Genomic DNA, 12,185 nt, shown 5'->3' with positions numbered 1-12,185 from the left:
CGCTCCCCGGGCTGCGGGCGCGTCCGCGGTCCCCCGGGCCCGGCCGGGGTGCGCGGCCGCGCCGGTACCGTAACCCGAGGGGCCGCTGAGATCCGTGAGTCGGGAACGCGCGGCCTGGGCGAAAATCCGGCCTTTCGTGAAATAAAAATCTTGGCTGGCTTTGCGTGTTTGCTGGCGTTGAAGTGCCCGTTCTGTAGCCTGACGGAGAGCACCGCTGTAACACAATATTCTGGGATTACAAATAAGCATTCAGCAAGTTTATTTATGCCACCAGAGTCAGAGGTGCTCTGTGGCTTCATTTGAATATCTGGCAAACGTGCTTTTTTTAAAAAACAGTGACTTATTTACCAGCTTCTGGTAAAAATAATACTATTTTAAACAGCTTTCATGTACGTTTTCAAATGCAGAGGAAGTCTTTACCTGTATTTGTTTGTAAACATGTTAGAAGTAATAATATAAAGTGGCATTATCAAAAAGGGTGGTAATAAACGCTGGGTGGAATGAGTGTGTCTTTGTTGGCACTGAAGTATTTGCATGTTGTTATGGCAGCAGTATCAAACATGCTTAAGAAGGAAACTATTGTTGTTACAACATCTTTCATGTTAAGTATGACCAGATGAAAATCAGCTCTTGTTCTGAACAATACTGCTTTCAACAAGCAAGTGAATCCAAACTCAGGTGGGCATAAAGTAGGGCCCGAATTGGCACTGACTTGCCAGTGAGACATAACTGGGATTCGGGGTTTGGGTGGGTTTTTTTTTTTTCACTTCACCACAGGTGGGTATCAACCCAACCAAACTCTGCTTTTTGTGGAAATAAAGGTAACTTGTCAGGCTGGCTGTCCTTCAGTTGAGGTTCTGGGCTAAATAATCAGCAACGATTGGAAGGTAAATCAACTAACCGTGTCGCTTTTGGTTGCCAGATCTTTACCCAGCGATGTATGCTCCTTATAGCGTAAGATGTTACTTGACTTAACTGCAGCTAATAAATGGCTTAGTTTAAAAATATGCTTAAATATTAATGTTCCAACAGGCTTAATGCTGTGGATGGCATTCGTATGCCTCGGCAATGAATTCTGTCTTGCAGCCCTTTCTAACAAGCAGTGCTGACCGCTGTCCTTCATTCAGGAAAGGCCGATTTGAAGTATTCGTGAAGTAAATTCTGCTCTAAGCATTTCTCGTCCTACTGGTTTTGTGATGGCATACTGCCTGTAATATGGCAGTAATGATTTTCTCACCTTTGTAAATAGTGGCGTTTATTTCCAGAGCGTTGCTTTGCACCGTAGGAGTAGATACGAACTGACAGAGGTCAGTCGTGCTGCGAGCTGGTATGGTTGTGCTTCCTCGCTGCTGTGCGCTGAGGGAGCGGATGCTTGATGTAGGGCAGCAGCGTCAACGAGGCAGGACTGTAAACCAAGTTTCATGAGCACTGGAAGCGGATAAAGGTCTTAGTCAGAACGCAGACAGGTAGAAGAAGCAGAAAATAGTTAGCTCTGGTGCTGCTGAGGTGCTCTGTATAGTTCTTGGATATAAAATCTAGAGAGAGGTATGATGTTCTCAAAAAGACACAGGGAGTAAGATACCGAAGCGAGGATTTCCTCTGTGACACATCCCAGTCACCGTGGGGTCGCAGCCATCTCTCTCTTAGCCAGCACTTTCACTCGTAAAGGAGTTGAAGACCGTTGTTAAGAGGCTTCTGCAGCATCTCGGTTTGCAGTGAATTTTCTATATTCTCTGTTTCAAAATACTGTGTTTGTGACTTGTTTGCAAAAATATCAAAGGAGTTTTTCATGCTAGAATTTTTTTTCGCAGCATGTGAACATGAGCAGGGGTTGTCTTTCCTCCCCGCCTCGCATCTCCTACACCATCACACACACGCTCCAAAATAGCATCAGCATGTGCTGTGCTGAGATGCAGCTGTGAGCCGTGGGAGGCAGGACGCTCTGCTCTGCCCACCGCCGGGTGCCCGTCGGTGCCCGTCCTCGCCCTGGCCCTCGGCGCCATGTGAAATGGGAGCTTTGCTGTCTTGCCAGGGGCTTCCTCCACGGCTTGGTTGGTGTAGACTCGCAGCCTAGGTGAGACAGCGTGGAACTAAAGGCTTATTGTTCAGACTTCATTGGTAATGAACGGTGAAAAAGGCTGTTGTTGTTATACATGAAAAGGTTTCCATTTGTTTTCTTTTTTCTTTTTTTTGTTTTTTTTTAATCTAGGAGACAACATCCAACAGTCTGCCAAGAATTAGGCAGGGTACAGTATTCAAGGGCCTGACTTTAGGGAATTATAAAACTTACATTTACACAAGGGTGTGTAATTCTGCCCCTATTGTTAGGTGTGTTTTGACACAGCTGTTAATTAGAGTGCCGCCCTCGTGTGATAGGGCACTGCCTCGTGCACATCGCAGGATGGCTACCCAGGGAGGCAGATGCATCATTTCAGTGCAAAGGGCCTGTCTGGAATAGAGATCATTTGTTTAATGTCAGCAAGTAAAATTTGGTTAGAATACAAACTTACTTTAGAACGTGCCCAGGTTTTCGGGAGTTTGGAATGCTTCTGCATTCTTTGCAGACACAGAGTGTCAGGGGAGTGTGTTTGGTAGGGGACAGGCAGGAAACTGGAGGTGGCATAGGCTGAGGTACATTTCGGCGACGTTTTTAGAGGTTTGCTACAGGTTAGGCTGGACTTATGACTCAGCACTCCGTGTCAGTGCTCCCCGAGTGGCAAACAGCAGTACTGCCAAACGCAGGATTCGTTCCTCGCAGAGCGGGGTAAGTTGCTGCCGGTTGGAAATGCTGTTTCCCGCTCCCCGTGTGTGATCCCCCACCTGCGCCTATGCCGTAGGTCACTGTAACTTCACTTCCTGCCGAGGGCACGGTAATACGCCGGACCAGCCGCTACTCCAGTCCCAGTCGTGCTGATCCTGCCCGGCCGAGGCCGCGTGGTGCCCTTTCCAACCTGTCCCCGTCACCGGCTGGAGCGAGTCCCCGGGCTGCGCCGGGGCTGCAGCCCCACGTGTGGCCTCGGCCCGCACAGATGCGCTTGGTCCAACCGTATCTCTGCCCCGCTGCCAGTGAGGGGTTCGGTACTTAGCCCCGGTCCCGCGCAGCCTGTGTAACCTGCGTTACTGTGGGTAGGTGGCTGCCGCTCCCAAATAAGATAGTTTGAGCTCCTTCAGGTGAGTGTGTGTAAACCATAGTCAGACCTGTGCATTGCGGTGCAGGTGTGCAAAACCTCCCATATCTGACGTGAATATCCAGGTCTTGCCAGACACCAGGCTAAGGCTCTTCAACAATTCGGTAACGTTTGGGACGTAAGATTAGTCTTTACTGAACCTGCATTTGTCACATCTCGGAGGTTAAGGGCTTAGTCGGGCGCTGTGACTAAACTCTACAGTTCCGTCCATCTCCGTCCCTGCCATGACCTGTCTGTAGTGACTGACGCCCTCCTGCGCTGGAGGCGTTGGAGGGATTGACTCTGTGCTCCTTCTGTTCCCTGTTGGATAAATAGGGATTTCTGGTCATCGCCACTGGAACGGGCCATGTTTAAGAATGTGGAGTACTGACAGCGTTGCGAGAAAGTGCCTGTTTAGTATAATTAACATGCATTTTTTAAGCTGAAAATTTGCACGCTGTTTTCTTTAAACTATTAGAGCCCTCCTGGTATTCCCAGTATAATGCAGTCAGTAGTAGGATTTCTTTACTCTTTGAAGGCTGCTGTGTGGACGGCTGTCTGCTTTTCTGCTGGAAATTGTACCGGTCCATGCTTCTCTTTGTTTAGCCTGATTCTTAGTAAAATCGTTGTTACCGCATTAAATGCGAGTAAACTTTAGCATCTCTCTGCATATTTGAATTTGATTATCAAGTTATACACTTAAAAGAGGACATAGTATTTAAATAACAGGCAGGCTTCCTAAGTCTAAACAAGTCTAAGTATGTAGCCCAGCTATCAAACAAAATTAGTCATTTTCTGGTGACACTTAAGTATTTGCAGTTCACGTTATGCTCGCTGTTCTTGCAGCTTAGCTAAAATCAATAGCTTATTCTATTAAGTGCTTGTTACAGTTGTACAGACTTGCTGCATCTCACTGAACTATTATCATTTCACGTGCACCATTAGTTTTATAATTACTTCATCACTTCACGTAGACTCTTCACTTTAAAAGAGCAGCATTAGGAGGAAAAGAACGGGAGATAAAAGCAAGATAGCGATGCATTGTGAGTGTCTCGCGACGCATCTCGTTTTTTGAAATGTGGCGTAAGTTGAAGATGGTGCTTCTGTTGAGCTTCCTTAGTCTGCTGCTGTCCTGTACACGAGACGTGACACGGCTCCACTGGGAAAGGGGGCGGCAATTGTACATGTGCGAGCTGACAGAGGTGTGAAACTTTGAACAGGATGGTTAGAGAGCCAAGTAACAGTGATTTGAGATGGGTACAGCAGTCAAGGAGGTTTAGCTGCATTTTCTGTTAAGTACAATTAATGTATTTACGTCTCCCAAGGCTATTTCCAAAAATCTCACAATCTGCTTGAAGGCTTTGGCCAATGTGATTTATGGGTTAAGGTCTTTTGAATAATTTTTTACTGCATAGATTTGAAGAATTGCAGTTGAAGTAACGAGCATTAATTGGATCAAAGTATTACTATTTCAAGGAAGGTCCTAATGCAGTGATAAAATCAGCATCAGCAACTGTTATTTGGTGGTTACTTCTCTTATTTTTGTGGTTTTAATATGATCAACTGCTTGCCTTCACTGTAAGGGATGGGGCACACACATTCATAATATCCCATAATATTCCTTGGGAGTCTCGTGTTTGTGCACCAATTTTCAGCTCGCTTTGAGCTATGGAACCATTGCAATGATACATGAAAAAGTTTGTCGTTTGTTATTTGAAGCCCATCAGGGTGGCGGACCGCCAGTCTGATTTGGTTGATGGGGTGTATGCTCTATTCATCACTTCAGAAAAGATGTCTGATAACAAATTATATTGGAAACACATATGTAAACATAAGTTAAGGGGTGGCTGTCTTAAGTCCTAGGAGCATGGCTAGCGTGTCAAGATAAAGACACAGGTAATGTATCCCAGTGGGTGCAGGTTCCCGCAGACGCTCACCACTGAATTGTATTTACCAGCTGCTGCCCCGTGTGCCACGTGCGCTCTTATCACCCGTGAAAGAGGAATACAGAGTAGAAATTTGCGTAGGAGCTTCTGATAGTTTCTTCTCATTGGAAATGAAATTTTTGCCTTTTTCCCCTCGCTTCACAGGTTTTATAAATTAAAAATTTATCAGTAGCCATGCAATGCTTTATTTCTTTTAAAATAGGTCAGCTACCTTTGAATACAAGGCTGAATTCTGTTTAATTGCACTCTAATTTGGAATTAGGATTGTAAAAATTAGAGTACAAACCTTTAAATAGTTAGTCAGATCTGTTTTGAAACTCGGCTGGAAAAAAGGCATCATCACCATAGCCAATGATCCAACTTTATGAGCTCGGGTCAGCTTACATCTATGAACAAATGCCCAATTTTAAAAGAAGCTTAATTTGCTGTATGCACCCGGCTCCGGAAGGTATTGATTGCATCAAATGAGTTTTGAATCAAACGAGCCACTTCTACAGATGTTATGGTGCAATTTTTGTAGTGCAATTTTGGGTGACCGAGGCTTTGTCTTGCTTCTTGCTTTTAGAGTGCCTCCACAGAGGGCTCTCTGCCCGGCGGGGGACCGCGCGGGAGCCGGGGACCCCTGCCAGTTCTGCCCGCGTCCTGCGGTCACGCTCCTCTTCTGCCATCTTGTTACCGTACTGGTCTTGTGTTTGCTCCCTGCAGGGGACAACTGATAACTACTGAATATATTTCATAGTTAGTACAAAACCAGACTTTTTACTTTTTCTGTCAGTGTAGTTGGTTGGCTTTGAAAGCTTTACTAATGACGCTTGCAACAGCTTGCTTCGTGGTAACAGCTGTTGTTTCAGACTTAAATTTCATCTTTGTGTTTGTAGGGAATGTGATCTTTGGCGTTATTGTCGTGCTGCTGCAAGGTGGTTTCTCTCCTGCAGTAAGTCCCCGCTGATACAAGTGAGAAGCTGGTTGGGTCGGAGCCGTTCCCCAGTCAGACCTCCCCTCTGCACGAGGGGCTGGCACTGGTGTGACGGTTCCTGCCACAGCTAGCACTGAAGCCTCCTTTCATTGTCTTCCTCTGTGATGACCAGAGGCAGAAAGGAAGCCTATTTTACATACATATATGAATATTTAAATACCACGTTGTCTAAACTAGGGGCCAGGCTCGTGCCAAGTCTCTGCCTCTGGCGTTTGACCCAGTATCCCTTCAATATATAAACCCTTTCATACCTGCACTGCAGACCGAGATGTCTGTAGAGACATAGAGGATATTTTCTGATATGTCTGGGATGTTGTTGAATTTAAACTTGGCCTGCTAGGCAACCTTTCGTAAAGAAAGATTTGTGCCATCAGTCTGGAACAGCTGTCACAATCTTGCCGTCATTGAAAATGTATGCAAAGCAAATCACCGTTTCCATGTTTAATTCAGTGCGGGTTTAAAATGCACATGGATGGAGGTGATTGAGTGTTTACACTAACAAGACAATCCAGACTGAGAGCTGACTGAGTCTATCCTTTCTGTATTATAGCTGTTCTGAAAATTGCTTACTTCAACTGAAATTCTTCTGACCTCAAAAACATTTGTACAGATTGGGTACTGCTGCTGCCTGCAGTACTTTATCCCACATTATTATAAATACTTTATGAAAATAATCTCTTTACTAAACTACTTTAGTGTCTAGTTCTCTGAGCTGTAAACAAAGTCCCTCATACCGTGGTGCTGTGGATTAAAGACTTTATCGTTCTAAATTTAATCCTGTTTTCTTGGTCGATTTCCACGAGGGGTGGAAAAAAATAGAGAAGGGGGAAGTTTGCCTGGTGATCCAGTTACTTAAGATGCGAATTATAAAACCGTGTAGGTGTGGGGCTAGCTATGGAGTCAAACCTTATGTTTTTGAAAACAATTTTAAAGACCTAATTCAAGTCAGTTGTTCTTGTAGAAGGCATGTCAAATGACTGTGTAATTCTTTAAGGAAAAAAAAAAACAAAGTTGCACTTTTTGTTTTTCCCATGACTGCTCCTTTTAATCTAACTAGTTACTTCATCCTTACTGGTGCTTTTAATGTTCCTCACAAGGAGGCGTCCAGCCCTCCCCTGTGCGGTTTCACGTTTGGACGGCCACTGTTGCCTGTTTGTGTTTGCAACTGCTGCTTTTTGTGATATGTGAATTAACAATATATTTTGCATCTTCTCAAAGTATTTGCATGCATAATTTCCTCTGGTTTGCAAAGTGTCCTCTTCTGTCCTTCCTGCATTTTTACCAGACGAGGAGCAAAGGTGCAACGGCAGTAAGATATTTTTTTTTTCTTTTTTTTGTATAGCTGTTTGTTACACTGTGCTTACTGGTGTTATATGGTGGCACAGATAATGTTTACAGAAGTTTAGGTTTGGAGAATGCATCTTCATGATTGTATCTTGTTCTATGCCAGACAGTATAAGCTGTCAGGTATTTTTTTTCCTTATTAAGTTTTCTCACTGCCTCTGAGTAAATTTCTGATTTGGTTTGGTGTGGGGTTATTTTTTTCCTTTGTTTCTGAAAGCACAGTTAATAGGCCAGTTTTCAAGTGGTTCCCCAGAAATGTATCCTTCTAAATTCAGGATTCCTTCCTTATTTGTAGGTGTAATTACTTTCTTACTGCCCCCCCCCCCTTTTTTTTTTAACTTGGTAGAAAAGCAGCTACTCGTTGTGCATCCCAAAATCTCTAATTTTGCTTGTTTCTTCTGGTGTTTTCAATTTATGCATAGTTTTGCACTTAGAATATTTGCTCAGTTGCTATTTAAGTTACACATCAAATTTGTCTATTTGAAGAGTATATATGAGCATAAAATTAGAGTAGTTAAGTTGCTCCTTCCCTACCATTTTGATGTGCATCTGAAATGGAAATTAGTGATGAAATTAGACCAGGAAAAATTAGTTCACAAGGAGTACGAGAAGAAGCCTGGTTTGGGATGGTGATTAAAATCACGATGCTTCTTCCAGGGCGGTGCTTTCATTGACTTGTCTTCAGCACTGTTTGTGCCAGGGAAGTTTGCTCATCAGGCCGTCACCGTGCTGCACTCTGCTCTCCGCCGCTGCACCCCTGCTCCTCCCTGGGGGTCTGTGCTGTGTTTCGGTGTCCTTTCGGTACCCACCCAGCAACCCCCATGAAGGAGGCTTCTAGCCATGTGCAATAAGTAGGTGTATTATAGTAAGTAGGTCTTCCTTCATGCTTTTTGAAGGAGATGTAGCTACTATTGTGATATCAAGAGTATGCCACTACTTTCTGAGCTCTTCTCGTACCTGGAGAGTTGGTACATGTGATATTTGTGAGTGGAATGAACAAAGTAATATGATATGTTTGGCGTTTGGTTCTAAAAGGATATGAAAGCACAGCTGGAAGAGAGATACGCCTCTAAAACCTAGCCAACTCTGCTATCAGTCTCTTGTTTATGTAACTGTGTGTGGAAAACTGTTTAAACTTAGGATGTAGAGAAAATCTTTCATGTCGTGTGATTTTGTTGCTGAAGGTTGCTGTAAGTAATGTGTTTGGGTGCAATAAAACTCTGAAGAGATCAGTTGGAAAAAAACAAATTACACTGGTACCAAAATTGTTTCAAGGGTATATTCTTCCATTTCTCTTGGCAAGCTTATGTGTGGCCTCACAGTTCTTACAACTGTGAAGTCCAACTGTTAATGATCTTCTGAGGAATAAAAGGTGACAGAAAATTACATACTAATAGATACCCTGAAAATAGTCTTCAGTCTCGTATCTATTTTTTTCTCTTTTTTTTTTTTTTTCTCCCCACTAAGCATGATGATGCTCTAGCAAAAATAGTTTGTGCCAAAATAGGCCGGTGAAGGACACTGATTAATCCATCCAAATGGAATACTTTACTGCCAACCTTGCTCCGACTTTGGCACCTGGATCATGTAATTTTGTTGGTTTTCTACATATTGTTTTTCTCATAGATCATTTTATTGATTACATATTTAAAAAAAAAAAATTACTCCACTGAGTCAGCTATTGCATGGGGAGTGATTTGGATGGCACTTCTATTTTTGTAATAGGTTTTTCGTCAAGGCTTCTACTGCTTGATACAGCAGAAGTGGAAATGACCACTTCCCTCCCATCACTTTGCTTCGAGGGCTCTTTTGGGTGAGGATCATTGGGGTAAGAGTAGAGAAATTGATTCTTTGGGGGTGGGGTTTTCTAGCTACTTCCATTTAAAATCTGAGCTGGGATTGAAAGTTTTATGAGTGGTTTACACAAGGATTAAGAGAGGCCTGAGTTTTTCTTAAAAATAATTACCAAATTTGGGGTTGTTGGGTCCTCTCGGTGAGTTGCTTGTGAAATCAGATGTTTATGCAACACAGGCACTTCTTGTTTCTCATTCTTAGACAACTTTGATTTCAAAAGTTGCTGATCCTCACTTAATTATGAATGTCTCTAGAGCCAGATGATGATGATGATTAAAACTTGGCATAAAGTACTTTTTAAAACACCAATCTTCACAAGATTGTCTGTAATTAGATAAGTATTCTCCTGACTTCACAGAGAGGAAAACTATAAGAGTCCAAACCTGCTCCTGTTCTGGAGTTGCTGTCAACTCTTAAGACTCTTAATAGCAGAAAATCAAGCCCTTAAGTGATTTGTCTAAAGACAAATAAGATAGTGGGAGAGTTTGATTGGATCTTGGATGTTCTTGATTTACAGGCACCTGGCTGATAGCTCAAGATGTCTTGCTTGACATTTCAGCTTTTTTCATTTTACTGTTTATCTTCAAAGGTCATCAACATTATGTATAACTTTAAAAAGAAGTGTACAGTAGGTGAAGTTCTACACCTGTTAGTGAGCCCTCTTGCTCATAGCTAGTTTTTTTTTTTTATTATTTTTACTATCTCTCTATTGCTGATAGGTACTGCCAAAAATAAAATGGGAGAAGTTGTGGAAATAAAATTAAATCACTTGGTACCATCAGAGCCACAGTAAAGGAACTGAGAAATAACTCCGATATGATGATTAAAAGTTATAAGTAGAAAGGCCGAAATATGCAGATGGTGAGACATCTGTGTTCTTGGGTGGTGGTGGTTTTGTCGGTGGTGCTGATGGACTCTTGCCGGGGCTCTGCAGTAGGTCGTTGTGTGCCAGGGCAGGGCAAGGTGCGTCCCCAGTTTGGGGCTGACCAGGCTGGTGGGGAAGCCCCGCGTGCCCTGGGAGCGCAGCTGGCGTGGTGTGCGCGATGGGGAAGGGAACCCCCACCCTCTCCACTCACGCGTGCAGCGTCAACGTGGCTCTTTCGCCGGATGAATCATTGCTCCATGTGGATATCTACTAGTCAGAGCCCATCACCGTGTAGGATTTGGGCTCTTGAGAACAGCCACAAAACAATTTACGTTTCCTCTCTGCTGCTTTCCACCGTCTCCCTTATTAAAGATTCCTTGGTTGCCTTTCTGTGACTGATTAATCTGTCAGGTGATTAATGACTTTCATCTGACACATCGCTGAGATTAAACCATGGCCCTTCCCTCCTACTGTTGCATTCTGCCGCTTTCCACAAAGGAAGTATGAGAGGGGCTGTCCCAGTAGAAGCTCTGCTCGTATCTCTGCCTCTTCCCAGTTACCTTGTCTTTGGATACGTGTCTGGTGCTGCGTTGGAGTGGCAAAAGTTGTTTAGGAAAAGGTGATTAAAGTGTATCTAAAACATTCTGGGAATAACACGGGCAGCTTGGTGAGAGTTTATTCTTAGTCTGGTTGATCCATCAATTGCCAGTTTAACGTGACCACAATTGTATGAAGTGCTCCTGCAGTGCTTTTGCTCTGAAAAGTACCAGTTCACTAAATTTTTTAGGGGATGCCTGGCTTTAAACAGATGAGTATTTGCATTAGGTTTAAGCACAGAAAAATTAAGTATGGGCTTTAATTACTTTCAAACACTGTGCCAAGACTGCAGCGTGTATGCGCGGATACGCTCGCTTTAGCCTGCTAACTATGAGACCTTGTTGCCTTAATTTGGCAGAATGGTGTGCAGAAAGATGCCGTTTCCCTGATGCCAGTGTCTGAGTGCTGCCTGATCTGGCCGAAAACTGATCCTCCTTTTTCTCTTCCCCGCTGCCCCCTCCCTCACTCTGTCTTGTACGTGGATTGATGTTCAGCCACGGGGCGAGCAGAGGACGCTGTGCAGGTAGCGCGGGCAGGTGGCCGAGACGAGAGGTCAGACCACCTCCCCTTCCAGCAGTCAGACGGACGGAGGCGGCAATAAAGCAACCTGTGGCCCAGCTAATGTGTGTAGCTAATTATAAAGGTGTAGTAGCATTTGCATGTACAAATGTGCTGACGACTGTGCCTGTTTGGCTGGACTGTTCTGCCCAAGCCTGTGCCATCAAAGCTTTACCTCTGCCGATACTGTCGCTAACTTCTCTCACGTGCCACAGCAGTGTTCTTGCTGTATTGCAAGTACGTGTGTATAAGGATTGTTTCTGTGCCATGCTAAAGCATGGAATCTTGGTTAAGGTGAAAATAATTGTATTAAGATTCGGTACAAACGATCTATCTGTGTAACGCAGTTACTGAGTGGCGAGTGGCAAGAAACTTACAGCAAGTACTCCACTGATCAAAAAGTTATCAGCCTGGATTTGCTGGTACAATTATGGACAATTTTTAATACAATGAGAAGTATTTAAAATTTAAATAGAGTTGCCATCATGTTCTTTTGACCTAATTCTCAGGCTTTTGTATTATTACTAAAAGGATCTGGGATATTATAATGCAGTACACTTCAGAATGGCACTCGTAGAAAGATTGATACAGCATTGGCGTTTGAATAGGAAATGGAGCGTGGCAAATTCTGAGATAATGCTGTGATCTTCAAATGTGAAGGGTTCTATGCGTAGCTCCTGGGTGGAAAGCCACAGCTGTAGTTAGAAACTAACCCTGCTGAAAAGCGACCCTATGAAAAACCATGATACCTCTTACTGTTGTTTGTTGCATGGGTATATGAGGTGATGTTTCCTTTTCTTTAAGTAGTACTGCTAGTTTGCATATCACCAGATCCCCAGTTTGCATCAATACAAGTTGACTTTATTCTAATCAGCAGG

General features: G+C 43.6%; 1 protein-coding gene across 1 annotated transcript in view; it reads left to right on the top strand.

The window, feature by feature from the left end:
• Positions 1–2,828: 2,828 nt before the first annotated feature.
• The window catches only part of VAPB (VAMP (vesicle-associated membrane protein)-associated protein B and C), a 31,718-nt gene continuing 22,361 nt past the window's right edge, over positions 2,829–12,185 (top strand). Inside the window, exons 1-3 of the mRNA XM_009893599.1 lie at positions 2,829–2,833; positions 3,217–3,292; positions 4,887–4,992. Coding sequence (XP_009891901.1) covers positions 2,829–2,833; positions 3,217–3,292; positions 4,887–4,992 — 187 coding nt within the window. The remainder of the gene's footprint in view (positions 2,834–3,216; positions 3,293–4,886; positions 4,993–12,185) is intronic.

Source organism: Charadrius vociferus, unplaced genomic scaffold (assembly GCF_000708025.1).
Source record: "Charadrius vociferus isolate BGI_N301 unplaced genomic scaffold, ASM70802v2 scaffold259, whole genome shotgun sequence".
In the NCBI taxonomy this organism is placed as follows: Eukaryota; Metazoa; Chordata; class Aves; order Charadriiformes; family Charadriidae; genus Charadrius; species Charadrius vociferus.
Note: the sequence above shows the minus strand (reverse complement) of the source record. Positions and strands in the feature narration are given on the sequence as shown.